This window comes from Symphalangus syndactylus, chromosome 4, assembly GCF_028878055.3.
Source record: "Symphalangus syndactylus isolate Jambi chromosome 4, NHGRI_mSymSyn1-v2.1_pri, whole genome shotgun sequence".
Lineage (NCBI taxonomy): Eukaryota > Metazoa > Chordata > Mammalia > Primates > Hylobatidae > Symphalangus > Symphalangus syndactylus.
Genome location: NC_072426.2, coordinates 43720067 through 43741990, shown reverse-complemented (window position 1 = coordinate 43741990; position 21924 = coordinate 43720067). Strand labels below are relative to the sequence as shown.

General features: G+C 49.5%; 1 protein-coding gene across 4 annotated transcripts in view; it reads right to left on the bottom strand.

Moving 5' to 3' along the window:
• Nucleotides 1-21924, bottom strand: part of HK1 (hexokinase 1) — a 114510-nt gene that overhangs the window by 70837 nt on the left and 21749 nt on the right. Inside the window, exon 1 of one of the 4 annotated variants that reach the window (XM_055274535.1) lies at nt 16553-16798. The exons of 1 other annotated variant lie outside the window; for it this stretch is intronic. In XM_055274535.1, the coding sequence (XP_055130510.1) occupies nt 16553-16612 (60 nt within the window). In that variant the 5' untranslated portion in view covers nt 16613-16798. Of the gene's footprint in view, nt 1-13546; nt 13819-16552; nt 16799-21924 lie in introns of those variants that run through there. 2 more of the 4 variants (XM_055274534.2, XM_055274536.2) reach the window with 2 other exon arrangements.

Genomic DNA, 21924 nt, shown 5'->3' with positions numbered 1-21924 from the left:
AGAAAATGAGGCCTAGGGAACTTGATAGTCACCTCACAATACTGCTCAAGCTGGATGGGTCCTTTCGAGATAATGGATTCCAGATGAGGAAACTGCAGCTTACAGATGAGGAAACTGAGGCCCAAGGATGCCCAGAAACCCACTGCTTTAAATGCAGAGTGCAAACTCCTGAGCCATGGAATTTACCATCTAGCAGAGCACTGTCCAACAGGAAGATAATATGAGCCACATATGCAATTTTAAATTTTCTACTAGCCACATTTAAAAAGAACAGATGAAATTAATTTTTTTTTAGATAATCTCTGTCACCCAGAATGCAGTGCAGTGGTGCAATCAAGGCTCACTACAGCCTCAAACAATCAAAGCAATCCTTCTGCCTCAGCCTCCCAAGTGAAATAATGTATTTTATTTAACCCAGTATATCCAAAATGTTGTTTCTACATCTAATCAATATCAGAAAAAAAATTTTTTTTTTTTTGAGACAGGGTCTTGCTCCATCACCTAGGCTGGAGTGCAGTGGGTCAATCATGGTTCACTGCAGCCTTGACCTCCTGGGCTCAAGCAATCCTCTCACCTCAGACTCCCAAGTGGCTGGGACCATAGATGTATGCCACCACACCCAGCTAATGTTTTTAATTATTTGTAGAGATGAGGTCTCGCTATATTGCCGAGGATGATCTCAAGCTCCTGGGCTCAAGTGATCCTCTGGCCTCAGCCTCCTAAAGTGCCAGGATTACAGGTGTGAGCCACCATGCCCAGCCAATACTAGAAAACTATTAACGGGCTATTTCATATTCTTTGTGTCACATGAAATTTTTGAAAACCTGTGTGGAGTTTATATGCCACAGCACATCTCAAATCAGACTTGCTACATTTTAAGAGCTCAACAGCCACCTATGGCTGGCGCCTACTATTCTGGACACACAGCCCTAGCATTTCTGACATATCTCCATTATCAGAGCCTTGGGTGACAGTTTCTATGAGGAAGACCGCTGCAATGTAGAACACGCGGTAGCCGAAAAGAAATATCCTTCCTTCCCATCTTAGGTTTATGGCTGAGGCCCCTATAACAAAAGACAGAGTAACAAGAACAATGCATACAAATTAATCTAAGTTTTTAGGTGACGCAGAAGCCTTCATAAGGATATGAAGGTCCAAAGAAACAGGTAACTCTGGCCGGGTGTGGCGGCTCATGCCTGTGATCCCAGCACTTTGGGAGGCTGAGGCAGGCAGATCACTTGAGGCCAGGAGTTCAAGACCAGTCTAGTCAACATGGTGAAACCCCATCTCTACCAAAAATACAAAAATTAGCCAGGTGTGGTGGCGCATGCCTGTAATCCCAGCTACTCAGGAGACCGAGGTAGGAAAACTGCTTGAACCAGGAAGGTGGAGGCTGCAGTGAGCCGAGATTGCGCCACTGCACTCCGGCCTGGGCGACATAGCGAGAACTGTCTCAGAAAAAAAAAAAAAAAGAAAAGAAAAGAAACAGGTAAGTCTGCATATTTCTCTATGTCAGGTTTGATGAAGAAGTGGATGATCATGAAGAAGTGTGACTGGAGAAAAGGGATATGATCTAATAGTGATAAACTGAAGAGAACTTAGCAGGCCCTGTTTGTTCAGATTCTTCTCTGTGTCCCTGTATCTCCAGAGATAAGGATGTCCCTTTCTTCTGGGTATAGGGTAGACACCTTCTTGAATGAGAGTCTGCATCAAGGAAGAAGGGAGGGGAAAGGTGAGAGACCTTCCTGCTTCTACTGTTTTCTCAAATGCCATATTACTATTTGGGGATAGTATGTCCTGGAACGCCATCAGTGGCTTTGGAGTCTGGAGCCCTGGACCACAGTTCTGGTTCTGCAGGCAAGGCAAGAATTGCCCATTGGCATTAGGGAGGTCTGTGTCCCCATCCTAGCTCTTCTGCTTTCTGGCCACCAATATCACATGAATTCCACTTCCTGGGCCTCACCTGCCCCATATGTAAGATGCAGGAAGAAATTCCTACATCCAAGCTTGATGGAAGGATTCAACTAAAGTAAGCATCTGATTAAATCAAGTATTTTATAAATGAAGCAGAACTTTGTAAAGGTGAGGCAGTGTCTTTATCACAGCAGTAGCCTGGGTCTCCTACTTCACTCACCACACCCACCCAGACAGGGTCCTAGAAGGCACCAGGAGACATCAGGGACATGAGGTCTGGGTGAATAACATGGCTGAACACAAGCCCCATGCGTCAATCAATTGATGGAATCGACAGCTGCTTACAGTACCCCCAGGCAGAGGCTAGGAGTGGGCATCACAAGGAGCATTGAGGGGGTTTTCATGCAGGTTAAGCATTGCCCTCCTGGGGGTCCTCTTTTAAATGCAAACAAGAATGGGAGGAGGGAGACAAATGAAAAGGGAGATTTGAAAAACAGGGCAAATCCCTAACATTTCACTGTTAATGACCTTATTGGATCCATTTCCTTCCCAAATGGAAGGGGCTCATCAACACTAAGCAAATGGGGCTAGGGGTGGGGCAGCAGGCACAGGCAGGAGACACCGTGCTGGTGCTGGGGAGGGGCAGGAGTTGGGGGACAGGGAACCTGGAGGATCCTAAGCCGATTCCGATTCCACCCCTCTCCCACCCCAGTCTTTCCCTCCTTGCATCTGTTTCCCTAAACTGCACAATGAGAGTTGGGTGTAATAGTGGAAAGAACATGGGTTTCTGAATCAGGGGATCAGCAGTAGTGTTCCTATCCCCGTCATTCATGAGTTGTGTGGTCATCAGTAAGTCAATTCACCACCTGGTGGGCCTTCGTTTGCTCATTTCTGAATGGAGTTGATGCCTTCCTCCTCAAATCGATTAAAAGCAGGGGCTCTCCAAGGAATTCATTCCTACGTATACACCCAAGAGACACGAAAGCATGTCTGGCCGGGCGCGGTGGCTCACACCTGTAATCCCAGCACTTTGGGAGGCTAAGGTAGGTGGATCACAAGGTCAAGAAATCAAGAACATCCTGGCCAACATGGTGAAACTCTATCTCTACTAAAAATACAAAAATTAGCTGGGCATGGTGGCATGCACCTGTAGTCCCAGCTACTTGGGAGGCTGAGGCAGGAGAATCACTTGAACCCGGGAGCCAGAGGTTGCACTGAGCCAAGATTGCGCCACTGCACTCCAGCCTGGCGACAGAGCAAGACTCCGTCTGAAAAAAAAAAAAAAGAGAAGAAGAAAGAAAGAAAGCATGCCCATACAAAAAAATTCACACACAAATGTTCAGAGCAGCATTATTCATAACAGCCAAAAAGAGTGGAAGCAGTCAGGCCGGGCGCGGTGGCTCACGCTTGTAATCCCAGCACTTTGGGAGGCCGAGGTGGGCGGATCCCGAGGTCAGGAGATCAAGACCACGGTGAAACCCCGTCTCTACTAAAAATACAAAAAATTAGCTGGGCGTGGTGGCGGGCGCCTGTAGTCCCAGCTACTCAGAGAGGCTGAGGCAGGAGAATGGCGTGAACCTGGGAGGCGGAGCTTGCAGTGAGCCGAGATTGCGCCACTGCACTCCAGCCTGGGCGACAGAGCGAGACCCCATCTCAAAAAAAAAAAAAAAAAGAGTGGAAGCAGTCCAAATGCCCGTCAACTGACAAATGGACAAACAAAATGTAGTAGATAAATACAATGGAATGGAATAGTATTCAGCAATAAAAACGAATGAAGTGCTGACACATGCTACTACATGGATGAACCTTGAAGACATTATGCTAAGTAAAAGAGGCTAGACACAAAAGGCCACATTTTATATTATTCCATTTATATGAAATGTCCATAAGAGGCAAATCCATTAAAAAAGAAAAAAAAAAGTAGATTAGTGGTTGCCAGAATGTAGGTGGAGGGAGAAATGGGAAGTGACTGCTAACAGGTAGTTTTTCTGGAGGGTGATGAAAATATTCTGGAATTAGATGGTGGTGATGCTTGGACAACCTTGTAAATGTATTAGAAACCACTGAATTGTACACTGTACAAATGATGCATTTCATGGTAGGTGAATTATAACTCAATTGAGAAAATAATAAAAGCAGGAGCTCTGCAATCAGCCTTGATGAGGCTGAATGCTGGCTCTATCGTTCACTATCAGGGCCTCACAGTCTGAAATCACACCCACCTCACAAGGGCGTTGTGGGTATGAACTAAGCAAAGGCTCACGATGCCTTTAGCACAGTACATGGCAACGAATACAATAATGAACGTTGGCTTTGGTTCATATGAGTACTAGAAATGATTAAATAAGACCCCTGCTAAGAAAAAGAAAAGCCGGGCGCCTAGTAGGCACTGAATGTCCCCTTCCCTGTAAGGCACCCTCGAGGTCTCCGAGTCTGGGGCCTGTAATCAGGCATAGACTCAAGATGAACAAGAGCCGACATTTTCTGCCTCGCACAGGGACAGCTCAGCTTCTGTGTGCAAAGGGCTGAGCCGCGGACTTCACGGTTCAGTTTTCCCTGCCACGTGGGTACAGCCACCATCTCCTTTTACGGAAGACAGTCTGAGAGGCTGCTGGCTTCAGTTTTCTCTGAGCAGAGCTGGGCACATTTATGCAACGGATAAGTCTGCCCTACCCGGGTCAGATCCACCCAGGAAGAGAGAAAGTGTGTGCAAGTGAAAGCTCACAAATGTGTGTTTCAATTCCCAGAAAAGCTTAACGGAGTCACCCCACAGCACCAGGGGCCAGGGAGAGCCATCCTAAGCCTTTCCCTGCATAAACTACCCCTCCCCAGTGCAGATATCTCAGCAGCAGCAGTCCACGGAGCTGTCAACTTCACTCCGTGGGACTCTGAAGCAAGGACTCTGATAAGGTAACTCAGGAAATGGGCTAATTTTAAACACAGCTCAAATACTGTGATGTGAATGGAAACGACTGAGGAAGGAAACAGACTAAAACTCATTTATTACAAATTTGCAAAGGTTTGACCATAACAAGGGTTGGTGTGGAACAAAGGCAACCTGCACATACTTCCGATGGGAGTGTGAACTGGCATGACCACGGATGGCAACTTGGCAGAATCTCGTATATGGGAAAATGCACACATTTCTCCACCTGGTAATCTCAGCCCTAGGTACACAGCTTAGAGCCTAGAGAAACTTGTGCATGCGCTGAATGAGTTGTTCTAGAGAAAGTTCACCAAGGCATTGTTTGTCACTTGAAACATTAGAAACACAAATGCCCATCAAAAGCAGAATAGATGAATTAACTGTGGAGCTTTTATACTCTGTAAGAAACCAGAGCAGTTTAATGAACCAGTTACGTAGATCAACATTTTTTAAATCTCAAAAATAAAATGTTGAGCTAAAAGAAAGTAAATGGCGGAAGGATACGTACAGTATAGCACCATTTATAAGAGTTTAAAACTGGCTGGGTGTGGGGGCTCACGCCTATAATCCCAGAACTTTGGAAAGAGGCCTAGGCAGGCGGATCACTTGAGGTCAGGAGTTTGAGACCAGCCTGACCAACATGGTGAAACCTCTACTAAAAATACAAAAAAATTAGCCAGGTATGATCTCAGCTACTCAAGAGGCTGAGGCAGAAGGATTGCATGAACCCAGGAGGCAGAGGTTGCAGTGAGCTGAGACTGCGCCACTGCACTCCAGCATGGGCAACAGAACGAGATTCCATCTCAAAAAAAAAAAAAAAAGAGTTTAAAACCACACAAACCAATACCATATATTGCTTAAACACAGTCAGTATAGCACCATTTACAAAAGGTCAAAACCATATATCTATAAAGCAATACCATATACTGTTTATAGACACATGCATATGTAATAAAAGCGTAAAAACATGCATGAAAAGATAACACCAAATTCAGGACAGAGGTCACCTCCGAAGGGAGAAGCAGCAAACTGTCTCAGAGATGGCACAGAAAGGGCTTCAACTGTGTCTGTAATGTAATTGTAATTGTGTCTATAACTTCTCAAGCTGAGTAGCAGACTCAGAGGTGTTTATGTGAACCTCAATCTTCTTTTATGTGCCTCAAATATTTCATAATAAAAAATTAACTCAAATGTATTGATTTGTGAGGGACAGTATTAAAATACAGGTTCCAAGGTAAAACATTAAAATCAACAAGGACAGGTTTTTCTTCTAAAAGAAGGAAACAGAGGAAGCAAGAAGAGCCCTCTGAATCCTATTCCTGATTTTCTTTCCACCTTAGAAAAATGTTTTATCTCCTCTGGATGGGCCTTCAGTCTCTGTTTCTAAATGGGGAATAAATTGCTTGCCTTCTGTCTGCAACACACAAAGCAGGCGGCAGGATGCCCTGGGGCGGGAGCCGTGCTGGGAAGCCCAGGAATAATACTTCCTGTACCGACAACCTCACTGAGGCTTTTGAAAGAGCATATGAAAGCATACACACACCTACACATATGTTAGTATAGTTGTGTGCAGAAACATTTATAGTGTAATCTCAATTATATATATAATTCATACCTGACATGACACTCACGAAGTGTTCCAGGATGCCCAGAGACGACAAGCCATTAAAAAAAAAAAGCGGCCCGGCACGGTGGCTCACACCTGTAATCCCAACACTTTGGGAGGCCGAGGCGGGTGAATCACGAGGTCAGGAACTCAAGACCAGCCTGGCCAACATGGTGAAACCCCATCTCTACTAAAAATACAAAAAATTAGCTGGGTGTAGCGGCAGGCACCTGTAATCCCAGCTACTAGGGAGGCTGAGGCAGAAGAATCACTTGAACCTGGCAGGCAGAGGTTGCAGGGACGTGAAATTGTGCCACTGCACTAAAACCCGGGCGACAGAGTGAGACTCCGTCTCAAAAAAAAAAAAAAAAAAAAAAAATGCAGTCCCGGGGCAGTGGCTGGCACCTGTAATCGCAGCATTTCGGGAGGCCGAGGCGGGCAGATCACTTGAGGTCAGGAGTTCGAAACCAACCTCGCCAACATGGTGAAACCCAGTCTCTATTAAAAATACAAAAATTAGCCAGGCATGGTGACAGGCGACTGTAATCCCAGCTACTAGGGGGCAGGCGGGGCGGGGGAGGGGGGGCGCGCTGAGGCAGGAGAATCACTTGAACCCAGGAGGCGGGCAGGAGAATCACTTGAACCCAGGAGGCAGAGATTTCAGTGAGCTGAGATCACGCCACTGCACTCCAACCCAGGCTACAGAGTGAGACTCCATCTCAAAAAAAAAAAAAAAATGCAGGCCAGAGGCATTGGCTGGCACCTGTAATCCCAGCTACTCAGGAGGCTGAGGCAGGAGAATCGCTTGAAACCAGGAGACAGAGTTTGCAATGAGCCGAGATCACACCACTGCACTCCAGCCTGGGCAACAGAGCAGAACTCCATCTCAAAAACAAAGAATAAGAAAATACATGGCCGGGCACGGTGGCTCACACTTGTAATCCCAGCACTTTGGGAGGCCGAGGCAGGCGGATCACGAGGTCAGGAGATCGAGACCATCCTGGCTAACATGGTGAAACCCCATGTCTACTAAAAATACAAAAAATTAGCCAGGCGTGGTGGTGGACGCCTGTAGTCCCAGCTACTCAGGAGGCTGAGGCAGGAGAATGGCGAGAACCCAGGAGGCGGAGCTTGCAGTGAGCTGAGATCATGCCACTGCACTCCAGCCTAGGCGACAGAGCGAAGACTCCATCTCAAAAAAAAAAAAAAAAGAAAAAAGAAAATACACATTTTTGTGACAATTAATTTGACTCCACCTTACGAAGTTTCTAAGTATAATATCCCTGATGTGTACTGTTTACCAGAAGTCAACGTTATTTCCAGAAATCAAGACCTATCAAACTGTAAAATTTTTACCTATTTTTCTTTAAGATCATATACAATGAACACAACCCAGTGTATATTATTAAGTGGTTTCAAAAGATCCCGTTGTTAAGGTTTATTAGGCCAGAAGGCAGTGGGCACCTGTCCTGCGACTCCAAACAGACTAACACATCCCCAGAACTGGGGATGGGAGCAGCTTCCTGAAGCACTTAAGGAGCTGACATCTGCAGCCTAGCTGTAAGCAGTTCCTAGCCTAGGGATTTCCCACCCAAGGTATGACCACACCACGCTGTGGGCCCTCATAGCCCATACGCTTTGCATATGTAACACAGCAAATACTTTATTTTTTTTATTATTATTTTTGTTTAGATGGAGTCTCGTTCTGTCACCCAGACTGGAGTGTCAGCTCACTGCAACCTCCACCTCCCAGGTTCAAGTGATTCTTCTGCCTCAGTCCCCCAAGAAGCTGGGACTACAGGAATGAGCCACCACGTCTGGCCACCTTTTTTGTATTTTTAGTAGAGACGGGGTTTCACCATGTTGGTCAGGCTGGTCTCGACCTCCTGACCTCAAATGATCAGCCTGCCTTGGCCTCCCAAAGTGCTGGGATTATAGGCATGAGCCACCACGCCCGGCCAGCAAATATTTTATGCTCCATGAGAACTGGGACCATTTCTGCCTTGTTTATAGTTGTCACCCCAGCCTAGCACAGTCCTCTGCACATAATAAAAAAAATCAAACATTTTTTAAAGAAATGATTGAGCTCCTGTGATCAGATTTGATCTTCAGGGTTTTCAAATCAATAAGCATACTTAGGGAGGCCAAGGTGGGAGGACTGCCTGAGCCCAGGAGTTCAAGACCAGCCTGGGCAATATGGTGAGACCCTGTCTCTATAAAAAAATAAAAACAAATCAATAAGCAGGTGCCAGCAGTCTGACCACAACTGATTCCTGGATGCGGAGGGATACAGCTCCCTGTCTTTATCCATGTCTTCCCTGGACCTTCTCAAGCATGCTCAGAGCTGATTCCAGTGGCTAAATCTGTCCTCCAGGAATCCCTGACTGCAGACACACACAGACAGTCCCAGTCATGCCAAATCAGTCTTGTAAGGGGAAAGCTGCCTATGTCTTCTCCGGAGAACAGTAGGAGCGTGGGAGCATGGCACAGCTTGGCCAGATGTGAAAGCACCTCACAGCCACACTGCCTGCCAGTTTATTCCTTCACGACATTCCCAAACTATCCAACCAGATAAAGTGATGGGGCCTCTCTTGGGAGAAACCCTAGGAGTATCTAAGGTAGAAGAGGCAGGAATTATAAAATAAAGATTCACCAAGAAGCTCTCACTGAATATTTGTACAACATCAGAATTGAGAGGTTATGAGACACTTCTCAAAATTTTCTTTCTTTTTTTTTTTTTTTGAGACAGAGTCTCGCTCTATCATCCAGCCTGGAGTGCAGTAACACAATCATAGCATCACAGCTCACTGTTTTGGGATCAATCTTTTGGGCTCAATCAGCCTCCTGAGTAGCTGTGACTACAGGTGTGTGCATACCACCAAAGCAGGCTAAAAAAACAATTTTTTTAAGATGAGGTTTCATTTCGTTGCCCAGGCTGACTTTTCATAATTTTTTCTTTTTTTTCTTTGCCACTGCAAGAACCCACAGATTTTTCATAATTTTCTTTTTTTTTTTTTTTTTTTTTGAGACAGAGTCTCACTCTGTTGCCCAGGCTGGAGTGCAGTGGCATGATCCTGGCTCACTGCAACCTCCACCTCCCGGGTACAAGCGATTCTCCTGCCTCAGCCTCCCGAGTAGCTGGGACTTCAGGCACACGCTACCATGTCCAGCTAATTTTTGTATTTTTAGTAGAGACGGGGTTTCACCATATTGGTCAGGCTGGTCTCGAACTCCTGACTTCATGATTCACCTGCCTCAGCCTCCCAAAGTGCTGGGATTACAGGCATGAGCCACCATGCCCGGCCAGGTTTTTCACAATTTTCTAACTCTCCCCTCTCTCACCCCTGAGCAATAATGAATGGGCTTTTTTTTTTTTTTTTTTTTTTTTGAGACAAAGTTTCACTCTCGTTGCCCAGGCTGGAGTGCAATGGCGTGATCTTGGCGCACCGCAACCTCTGCCTCCCAGGTTCAAGTGATTCTCCTGCCTCAGCCTCCCAGGTAGCTGGGATTACAGGCATGCACCACCACACCCAGGTAATTTTGTATTTTTAGTAGAGACGGGGTTTCTCCATGTTGGTCAGGCTGGTCTCGAACTCCCGACCTCAGGTGATCCACCCGCCTTGGCCTCCCAAAGTGCTGAGATTACAGGCGTGAGCCACTGCATCGGCCTTTTTTTTTTTTTTAATGCTTGCTTTTGCAGCTGGAACACATGGGCTCTAAGGAATGTACCTTGGGCAGCCTACTCTGCTAAGCCTACTCTCCCCTGTCTTCCTGGGCCAAGTACTCAAGGACTCCTGAGTTCGGCCACTGGACAAATCACACCTGTTTGCTCACCTACTAGTGGAAATCACTTAGCGTTATGGGGATCTCACCCAGAGAAAATCCACTGGCATTTGCTCACCATTCTGACAAGCCTGGAGGAAAGGAAGTCTAATCTTTCTTTAGAAGCCAAGTTCTGACCTTCCTGGACCCATCTTCCCTTTCTAAACAAACAGAGCACTATGCAATCCTTCACCCTGCTCCAAGCTCCTAATGGCTAAACTGAGTGGAAGAAGCTGGCGAGATGAGATGCATGTTTAAAGTTACTTAGAGGTCAAAGAACCCAGCCTCTAGCTGCAGAACTAGCAGATGTCTGGGATTCTGATGAATGGAATCCTTCACAAGCACACATATGCCTCCCTTTCCTCCTAAAGGCATTAGAAGAGTGAAAGGAATATATGTGTTTTGTGCTTAGCTCAGCCTAATGCCAGGACACCCTCTTCAACAGCACCCATTAACCAATTTATGCAGATGCCGTCTGATAATGGGGTTCCAAGTTGGGAAGTCAGACACCTGAACTGTTTCAACCCAGGATATATTTTTATGGAGTTGAATTACTGATGTGCCTCATAGGCAATGAGGAGAGAAATGACACCCTTTTCATGATCACGTTTGGATTCTATGCAATCCCAAAAACTTCCCCAGCATGGTCCCCACCTTCCCTTCTCCTACCTCTGGCTCTGAGGGCAAGAAGATAGATGAGGATTACTGAGGGATGCCAGGTCTCCAGAGCCCCGGAGGCTGCCTACAGCTGGAGGGCTGAATCATCATGGCTGCCCACGCTGTGGGGGAACCATCCTCAGCAGGTCCCCACTGGGAGGCAGGCAGAGTCCAGCCCCATAGGAAGAAAAGGGGGTCCCGCACCTTCACCTAGCCTTTTATATGGTGAGTGGTAGGTGGAAAGAGCTGGTCTCTAAGAAGTCCTGGACCCCAGAAGAGCAGATGTGGTCCCCCAGCATCTGCACACTTGGGCAAAGCTGAGTAGGTCACTGGAGCAAGTACTCACTATGTCACTGTCCTTAGAAGGCCCAGGCTGGAGTGCGGTGGCGCAATCATAGCCACGACCACACCCACAGATGGCTGTGCCACACAGTCCACTATGCAAAACGAGTGGACCCCCTGGCAGGAATCCACATACTCCCCTATAGAAAGCAGCATAGGAAGTCCGTGGTGAGATGCAAGCAAACATCTTGTTTTTAAGAATCCCCTTGACAATATCTGGTGGAAACCTTGGCCTTAAGACCATCCTCCAGCAAGGTTCTGGGGGAAGAGAAGGGAAGAATATCAGAATCCCAACCTCGGAGTGAGGAGGGATGGAAGGGTCAACTGAATCACACACTCAGGTACCTACAGGGGCCTAGGAGATAGACTGTGCATCCATAGATGTGAATTGAGCCACCCACAGGAGTGGAGAGCTCTGGCCCCGCCCTAGACACTGTATGTCTGAGAAAATATGTCCCACTGAATGGAGTCCAAACCTCAGCCCAGCTCAGCTGCTGGAGGCCACCGGCAGCCAACTGCCAGCAGTCTGTTGTGGGTGGTGGTGGGTGTGCACACTGGAGGTTTACAAGGTCACCCAGGCACCCCCCAGCCCAGCAGCCTACTGTCTTGAGCTATAAAGGACACCACGTGCAGGAGGACAGTGAACTCTTGGCTTCAGGAAGCCTGTTCTGGGCACTTTTTGCCATGCTGGGAGAACTGTCTCCCTGGTCCAATGGGAAGAACATCAGTGATGCACAACACCATTGGAGAAAACTCATGAAATGCACACACCCGCACACACGGCTCCTGAGTCAGTGGCCAGAAGGAAGCTCCAGGGTGCTCCATAGGAGCAAGTGTTTCGAGTGCCACGGTTTGACAACCCCAGAGTGCTTAAAGCCATAAAGAACAATAGCAGATGGCATTCCCAAGCCTATCTCCTACCTACCTCACTCGCAGTCCCCACCCATCATGGGATCCAAGATCACAGCAGGGTCTCCAGGGGCTTCGTCTCTCAGTACCCACTCCCTCTTGGAAGCTGACCTCCGGGAGGAACCCGGTGAAGTTCCTGGATGGAGGAACTGGGAGACCTGGATCCCCCTGACTGGCTCTGCTTCTAACTCACTGGGTGACCTTGATAAGGTCGCTGCCCTCAGCAGGCCTGTTTCCTATGGTGCCAGATGAGGGAGTCGTCTTAGATGCACAGGAAGAGGAAGGAACACCCTATGGCTTGCCGGGCAGAAAATCCAGGCCTGTCACTCCTGCCTTTCACCTGTAGAACTCCACCTGTCTGAACTCCAAAGTCAAGATGGCTTTGCCAGTCCATCCCAGCTAACCCCAGCAATAACGTCACCACATTCAGGGTGGGTGGGCCTGGAGCCTGGACTAGACCTAGCACTGATAAAATGGGCGTCTTTCCCTACAGCTTAGGCTGTTTCTTTAAAATATGGTAGCACAGCTGGCAGAAGGGACAAATACACCTTTAAGACCTGCCAGCGGACAGTATTTTACACTAAGATGTCAAAGGCAACAACACCTCAGGACAGGAGGATGCATGCGTCCAAGTGCTAGAATAAGCATGCCACAGGCATATGCGTCAGGCGTCCACCCAACTCAAATGACCAGTCTCTTATTTGAGCTCCTGTGCTGGCTAGAAATTACAGCTTAAGAGGAATAAAAAATTCCATTCAGACGTGCAGCTCCAGACACGAGGCCTACGAGCAAAGTTTCCGGTGGCCTCGCCGCCCCTCCCCGTTCCGGGAAGCCGGGCGGGTCACCTCGTCCTCAGATTAACAAGCAGCTCAAACAACTGGGAGAGTCTGGTGACAGCTTCTCCGGGGCATCCGACACCCTCCGCCAGGAACCCCAAATATGGGAGGCCTGGCCTCCAGCCAGCACCCCCGCCTGCTGCTCGATCACCTCCCCAGCATCTCCGTGATCACACCTCCTCCCACGGCGCTCGGACCCTCCCAAACAGGCCCTCCGGAGGGGCCCACCGGCCACCTCCCCGCACAGCCCGGGGGCCTATCTGACATCCAGGGCCCGTTTCAAGGACACTGCAGCAGGCAGCCCAGTCTCGGGGGTCTTCCGCCCGATTGCCCCCCTCCCAAAGACACAGACACTGACAATGCCGGGAGAATCGAAGGCGAAGCCTTTCCTTGCGCCCTGCAGTCCAACTCGATGCTGGCCCGGAGAAGGCCGGGCGCCGGAGGATGGAGGTGGCGGAGGTGGCGGAGGCGGCAAGCGGATGCCGGAACGCAAGGCTGCGGCCAGGACCAGCGGCGGCGCGGGTGGGGGCTCACCTTTTTGACCTGGTCATCCTTCAGCTCCGTGAAGTAATAGGCCAGGAGCTGCGCGGCGATCATGCTGGCGGTCGGGGGCGCGGGGCGGCAGGCGTGGAGCCGGTCGGTCCTCCGCAGCCTTGGCAAGCTGTGGTCCTCCGGCGGCTGCTCGGCGGCTCCTCCTCCTCCTCCTCCCCCGGCTCCTCCCCCTCGGCTCGGGGCGCGGCGACAGCTCGCGCGCTCCCGATCTCCGCGCTCCCGTCCCCTGGAGGGTGACAGCCGCCAGCCGGCCCACCTCCTCCACGCCCATTGGCTGCGGCGCGCCTCTGCAGCGCCGGGCGGTGGCGTCCGGGCCGGGGAGCCGGGTCGCGGCGGCCGCTCCCTCCCGCGCCGGAAAGGGGGCGGGCGACGCAGCGAAATCCCCCCCGACCCCGCATCATCCTGCACGTCCCCCACGTAGGGAGCCGATGCGGGCCTTCACGCGTGGCGGCGCCGTGCCCGGGCGGGCCGGGCCAGGCGGGGAGGTGCGAGGCGCAAGCAGGAGGCACCGCCCGGCTTGGCCGGGACGAGAAGCCCCTAGGGCTAGTCGAGGGACTGGCAGCCCCGGGGGCACGAAGGCGGTCCCACTCCTCGGAAATGAGGGCTCGCCCGTAGGAGTCCGGTGGACGCGGAGGTGCCGGAGGGGACTTGCAGAAGTGGGCGTGGAAAGCGGGCGGAAGCGGGAGCCCGGGACGCTACGCGATCCTCGCACCCGGGTCCCGCGCCTGCCTCGCCCAGGCCGAACGCGCCGGCCTACCTGGGTCTTCAGCGGCAGTGCATCACCCCTCCCCGGCCTGCCCCGCCTAATCTCCAGCTGGCAGATTGGGTACTGCTGAACCCAAAGCGACACCCCAGAGCACCCGCCCCCGAGTCACCGGCTCCGGTGGCTCTCCCTCAGGGCGCACTCCCTCTGGGCGGGACTTGGGCCACAGCTCGTGGCCTGTCCCCATCCTGCGGGCCTCTTCTTGCTCTTGGGCATCCAGGCCCACTGGGACTTGGGGCACGGTTCAGCGCCCCCTCCCAGGTGCCACGTTTTCTACTTTCCCAGAGGAAGTTAGGTAGGATGGGAGGAATCCCTAGAGGTGCTACCAGGACAGCAACTTTAGGATTCTTAGATTAATTATTTCTGTGTTCCTGAAGCCTCCAGGAGCTTTAGTGCCTTACAAAATGACATGTAATGAGCTCAAATATACAAACAAGTTGTTGCTATTCTGATTGGACAGGTAAGGAAATTGAGGCTCAGTGAGGCCTCAGTCTTGCTGGACTTTATACAGCCAGGAAGTTGTAGACCTAGGATTACAGCTTGGATCTGTGAGTCTTTGAAGCAGGTGCTCACCTCTAGGGTTTGCTGTGGTCCCAGTTGTATAGAGCCCCTCTGCCTAAATAGGTCACTTTCCTGCAATCAAGTCTGCACCATATGGTGCCCTGAGATCCAACCCCCAACCTCTACCCTAGCTCTTGACTTTAGGAGTCCCTAGCCCTTGACCAGGCCTAGCAAAGGTACAGTCAAATCAGAGGGAGGGATGACGTAGGTTCAGGAACCCCAGGGGCCTGACAGCCACCATCACCCACAGAAAAGGAGGAGCTTAGATGCAGTCCTGAGGCCAGAGCTTCCTGTCCAGGTCACAGTCCCCACCCCCTGCCTTAGGGCCTATGCAGAGGGGCATCTCAAATCACCTCTGAGACTGTGTCTTCATCCATAAGATGAAGACATTAATGCCCACTTCACCTCCCCTTGATTGTTGTGTAATACTGTACGCAAAATACCCGCACATAATATACACTTAAGGAATGGTAGGTATCATAGAACTGACTGAGAAGTTAATGTGGTTAAAGCTTCAGGGACTCTCACTTTCATTCCTACCCTTCTAGGCCCTGGGAGGGCCTAGCAATGTGATATTTATATATTTATATTTGAATTATTTTCCATAGAGAGTGCCAATTTATTTAATTTTCAAGCCTGACAAAACCTGGATTTGCCCTGGATCATAATTATAAACTAGGAAGAGAGAGATTTTCTGGCACACATCAAACATTTGGAACTACCTACATGGCCATTAAGCAAAATGGAGTGAATGAGAACAAGATGGTTGTTCTCAACTGCCATTTCATTTGAGTTCTGCAGATCTGCCAAGCTCACAAGGCTGGAAACTCCTGGAGGATGGAGGACTATGTTTTGCTAATTGCTCTGCCTCCCATGCAAGCCCAGGGCCTGGCACTTGGCAGGCTGAATAAGCCTAATGCATAATCAAAAACATGGCCCTTAACCCAGCCACCAGCTGGTGCCATCACCCATGCCCAACCCGTTGTTACAACTCCTATCTGAGCTGGAGCCAGGGAGAAGCTGACGCTTGGAAGAGCCAGGTTACCCTGAAATGTCCTGTTTGCAGGCAGGAAAGCTGCCTCTGTTTTCTCTTCCCTGGCCTTTGAGAGGAAAACTGCTTCTCAAGGTGACTCATTCCTCCCCACTCCATGAATGCAACCAGGCCCCAAGGCCTGTCAATATTTCCTGAGAAATGTCTCTAGGCCTGACCTACTGCCACCTCCCAACTCCCAGTCCATCTCCCTGTGCCGGAAATATTACAAGAGTCTTCTGGCTGTCCTCCTCGGCTCCTGGCCTCATGCCATCCAAGTCATTCTGAGCACCAGGTCACATTAATCCTGCTAAAATGCAGCATAATCATGTCATGACCCTTCCCTAAATCCCTTCATGGCCCCCTCCTTCCTGAGAGAGCCAATTTAAACATCTCTGCCTGGTTCCCGAGGCCTTCTGTAATCGACTCCACTCTTTCCCACTTATCTCTTCCTCCACTCTGGCCGCAACAAGGCCACTTCGCACCGTCCTCTGCCCCCACCAAGTCCACGCCATTTGTTGCCCGCTCATATTCCCTTCCTTGCCCTGCCTTCTCCACTCACCTCCGCCTGACCAAGCATCCCCTCTCATCTAAGGTCCAGCTTGCCCATCTTCCCTGGACCACAGCTACTCACCCCAATCTCCCAGGCCTCAGCACCTCGACAGGGCAAACTCAGGCTGTGCTCACAGTCCATCTGGATATACACCCAGACTCGTCTTTACAGGGCAGGAACCTGGGACGCCACAGGTGGGCCATCTTGCCCAGTGTCAGGTTGTGGTAGAGTTTGGAGCCAGGACTCCAACCCAGTCCTGATGCCCAGCCAGTGCTCTGTCCATCCCACCCCCAACCCCTCATGCAACCTGGGCCTCAGATAAGTAACACTGAGTCATGACTGCCTAACTGATATGGGTGACTGTCTTCTAGGGGGCTGGTCCTATCTGCCCCAATCAGACAGCTTCCTGAGGCCAGGGCCCATGTTGCACTGCTGTGTCCCCTCTCTGTTGTTCCAGCGATGACTTCACTAATTTCCTTAATAATTTGCCTCTTTTTGCTGTTCCATAGCTCTTAGATCCCTGCTAAGGCTCCTTGACAGTGACTCCCTGGATCCTCAGGAAGACGCCAACCCACAGGGAGTCCTTAGTTCCCTCCCTCTCCAGATGGCCCTCCACTTCCCTTCAAGTCCCCTGAACTCTCTCTACTCATTTACTGTGGTACCTCCTACACAAGTTGGGATTGGAGGGACCAGTGCCAGGCTGCCACCCCAGGAAATGCACCTGCCTATAAGACAATAAAGGCTGCCTTCTAAGTTGGAATGTCTGTACCAATTCCCATCTGACCCATGGCACTAGGAATGTTACTTCAGGAGTGATCTCCAACAGATAACAGCTGTACCTCCCACACCTGGGAGCACACTCTGAATAGCAATGTTTGCATAACGTTGACAGTTTGCAGAACAATTTCTCATTTATTGCTTCATTTCTCCTGATAACAGCCTGGTGAGGTTAGAAGGGCAAATATCATTATCCGCACTTAATCAGTCAATGAGGATATGAAGGTTATAGAGCTTGGGTGTTTTGGGTTTTTTCTTAAATTGAAATGAGGTCTTGCCATGTTGCCCAGGCTGGTCTCGAACTCCTGGACTCAAGGGATCCTCTTGCCTTGACCTCTAAAAGTGCTGGAGTTGGCCAGGCACAGTGGCTTACGCCTGTAATCCCAACACTTTGAGAGGTCGAGGCGGGAGGATCACGCAGTCAGGAGTTCGAGACCAGCCTGGCCAACATAGTGAAACCCCGTCTCTACTAAAAATACAAAAATTAGCTGGGCATAGTGGCAAGAGCCTGTAGTCCCAACTACCCTGGAGGCTTAGGCAAGAGAATCGCTTGAACCTGGGAGGTGGAGGTTGTGGGAAGCCAAGATTGTGTCACTGCACTCCAGCCTGGGCAAACAGAGCGAGACTGTCTCAGAAAAAAAGAAAGAAAAGAGAAGAGAAGAGAAAAGAAGAAAAAAGTGCTGGGATTATAGGCGTGAGCCGTTGTGCCCAGCCCTATAGAGAGTTTGTTAAGGTCTCAAAGAGAGCGAAAAAATGAAAATTAAGACCAGTGCCTAAACCACTAGAGCATCTTGGAACCCTGACTCTATGGGACTGTCATGCACAGCCTGTCCTAAAGAGATGCCCCGGAAGAGATCCCAACCTAGCATTTCTATTAGTTGGATCAGTGGTTTCCAACCTGGCTGCACCAAAGCCACCTAGGGAGCTTCTACGAATGCTGATGTCTAAGCCCCACCCAGAGACTGAACTAATGTGATTGCCATCCGAGTTCCACTTTCTAAAAGTTCCCCAGGTGAAACTCAGGTGCTGCCAGGAATGAGGACCACTGATTTAGTGGTCCTAACTTTCCACGGGAACATCTGGAAGAAATGTCTAAAATGAATTGACCCATAATCCCTTTAGCAGCTTCTCTTGGATGCTGAAGGCAGTTGCTCCAGGGTCTTAGTGGCCCTGCAGATCCTGAGCTCAGTGGGGTGAAGGTTACTGTGACTCCATCAGCGTTGTAGACAGTTCTGCTTCCTGCGGGAGAAGGCTGCTGAGGAGACACTGGCCACCCAGCCCCTGGAGAGGCTGGAGTTGTAAAATCACATTCTCAGTCTGCCTCCTTTTCTCTTTCATTTGCCCAAAGTCCTGACCTCCAATATTATAACAGGGTCAGTAAATCAGCAACCGCCAAGCCAAAACTGTGGCCTATAACATCTTATTTGGCCCACTTGATGTTTTATAAATTTGTGCCTGCCCTTAAAAAAAATTAAGAAATTTCACTTTAAAATCTAGATTTCAGGCCGGTGCCTCACGTCTGTAATCCCAGCACTTTGGGAGCCTGAGGCAGACGGATCATCTGGTCGGGAGTTCGAGACCAGACTGACCAACATGGAGAAACCCCGTCTCTACTAAAAATACAAAATTAGCCGGGCATGGTGGCACATGCCTGTAATCCCAGCTACTCAGCATGGTGGTGCGTGCCTGTAATCCCAGATACTTGGGAGGCTGAGGCAGGAGAATCGCTTGAACCTGGGAGGCAGAGGTTGTGGTAGGCCGAGATTGTGCCATTGCCCTCCAGTCTGGGCAACAAGAGCGAAATTCCGTTTCAAAAAATATATATAGTAATAAAATAAATAAATAAAATAAAATCTAGATTTCAGGCACCTAAAGGTGACACCACACAGGACCCACTTGATCCTGTGGCAACGTGATCATCATAGCACTAGCTCCTTATCTTAGCCAGCTCCTTCCCCAAATATGCTGGAGCTGAGCAGCCACCGCCCCCTTTAGACAGGGTAGGGGAGCTCCAGCCAGCCCAGGCCCCACCCAGCCCACTGCTTGACACTGCTGACTGGCCCCTGTAAGGCATTGACGTTTTCAGCTCCTAATAATTGGAATTTACTGGCAAAAAGCCTCCCGTTATTAGGGCTGGGATGAGGATGAGGCAAGAGCCGTGCCTAGGATGCAAGACTTAAATCTTTTACCTGAATCTTGCTCCATCGGTGCCTCTCTTGCTCCATCCAAGCCCCAGTCCTCTCAGGTATCATAAAGGCCCCTGCCAGCCTCCTCCTTACTCAACCCTGAGCTGTTCATCTCCACTCAGAGAGGCCCTGACCTTTCAGGGACACATTTCCCACCTTCTGTCCCAAGGAGGCGAAGGAAACCAACATAATTCACCCCAAAATACGGCTCCCTTGTGTAATGAAATTTTGAATGAAAGGCCGTTAAAGATCAACAGACACTGGAAGAGACTGCACTACCTCCAAAGGGGAAAGACCAAAAGACCAGAAGGATGCCCCTAGGGGAACAATTTTTTCCCTTCCGCTTCCCGTTATCTTATTCTCTATTGCAGAAAAGAAGACTGAAGAATGTCACCACCCCTAGAGGAATAAGATGCCTGTCTGTCTCTCAGGCTTATTCAGTTTCCAAAGAGAGCCATTTACAAATTAATCTCAATTCTCTGATCCCTTCTTTCTCCTGAAAAATCATGCAGAATTACAGAATTAGCATATTCCCCATCTCCTTACCAGCTTCAAAAAAAAAAAAAAAAAGGCTATATGGCCAGGCATGGTGGCTCACGCCTGTAGTCCCAGCACTTTGGGAGGCCGAGGGGGGTGGATCACTTGAGGTCAGGAGTTCCAGACGAGGCTGGCCAACATGGTGAAACTCCGACTCTCTCCTAAAAATACGAACATTAGCTGGGCGTGGTGGCGCAAGCCTGTAATCCCAGCTACTCAGGAGGCTGAGACAGGAGAATCACTTGAACCTGGGAGGCAGAGGTTTCAGTGAGCCAAGCTCATGCCACTGCCCTCCAGCCTGGGCGACAGAGTGAGCCTCTGTCTCAGAAATAAAAGGCTATATAAGCTTCTGTACTCCATTGAAGGGTTAGGGTGATCACTGTGTTTTCTTCTAGGCATATTAGAAAATGTGTATGCTTTTTCTCTTAATCGTCTTTGGTCTGTTGACTTTTCAGCAAATTCACAGAGGGGGAAGCGGAAGTTTTCCTTCCACCCTACAGAGGCTTCTACTCCCCTTTGAAGGTAAAAGTTCCTCAGAAGAGCCAAGGAAATCCGAGTCCCACCCTGTCCCTTTCTAGACATCCCATCCTCATTAAATTGCTTCTGAGCCTGACAAAAATCATAGGCGTAAAGAACTGTAGCCTGGGCCGAGCGCGGTGGCTCACGCCTATAATCCCAGCACTTTGGGAGGCCGAGGCAGGCGGATCACGAGGTCAGGAGTTCTAGACCAGCCTGGCCAATATGGTGAAACCCCATCTCTACTAAAAATACAAAAATTAACTGCGCGTGGTGGCATGCACCTGTAATCCCAGCTACTCAGGAGGCTGAGGCAGGAGAATTGCTTGAAACCGGGAGGTGGAGGTTACAGTGAGCCGAGATTGTGCCACTACACTCCAGCCTGGGCAACAGAGCAAGACTCTGTCTCAAAAAAAAAAAGAATTGTAGCCTGGAGGAGGAAGCGTTAACCAGATTGTTGAGGCCTTCCCAGGCTTCAGACTAGCTCCTTATCTCAGCCAGCTCTCCAAAGGAAATGGTTTCCCCAAATGAAATCGTTATCTTTTGGACCAGAGCAATCTCAAATCACCTTGCCAGTTACCCTGAGTTTCCTGGGATAGTTCTCCCAGCACCCACACACAACCACCTTCACAGGGCCAGGAAGAAGTCCTCGATCCTTTCCTTCGAGTTAGCATCGTAAACCACAAATAAAATTCTAACCCACCATCCTCCTCATCATCTGACTCAACCTCTCCTCTCAGCCAGGGCATTAAAAGTTAACCTGAAAAACTAGCTCAGGCCATGATGGAATGGGGGTGTCAGACATACTTCATTATACCTTCCTCCCTTTTGGAATTCAGTCCCATCCAACCAGCATTAACATCAACAGACTAATAGAATAGAACAGACTCTCTAAGTCTAATAAGAAACATTTACAATCTTTTCTCTGAAGCCTGCTATCTGGAGGCTTCATCTGTATAAAACCTTGGTCTCCACAACCCCTCATCACTTTTTTTTTTTTTTTTTTTTTTGAGACAGAGTCTCACTCTGTTGCCCAGGCTGAAGTGCAGTGGTGCAGTCTCAGCTCACTGCAGCTGGTCTCGAACTCCTGACCTCAGGTGATCCACCTGCCACGGCCTCCCAAAGTGCTGAGATTACAGGCATGAGCCACCAGGCCCAGCCAACCAATGTACCTCTTACATGTATTGACTGATATTTTATTGTCTTCCTGAAATGTATAAACTTGTAGTTTGACTGCTTGGGGCACATGTTCTCAGGATCTCCTGAGGGCTGTGTCATGGGCTACTGGCTGCTCATATTTGGCTCAGAATAATCTCTTCAAATATTTTATAGACTGACTCTTTATCAACAGCACCAAGAGATATTGGAAAATGCTCACACAGAGTCCATGTCAACACCTAGGCAGGGTTCCTAGGCTCTAAGATGACACGGGTCAGC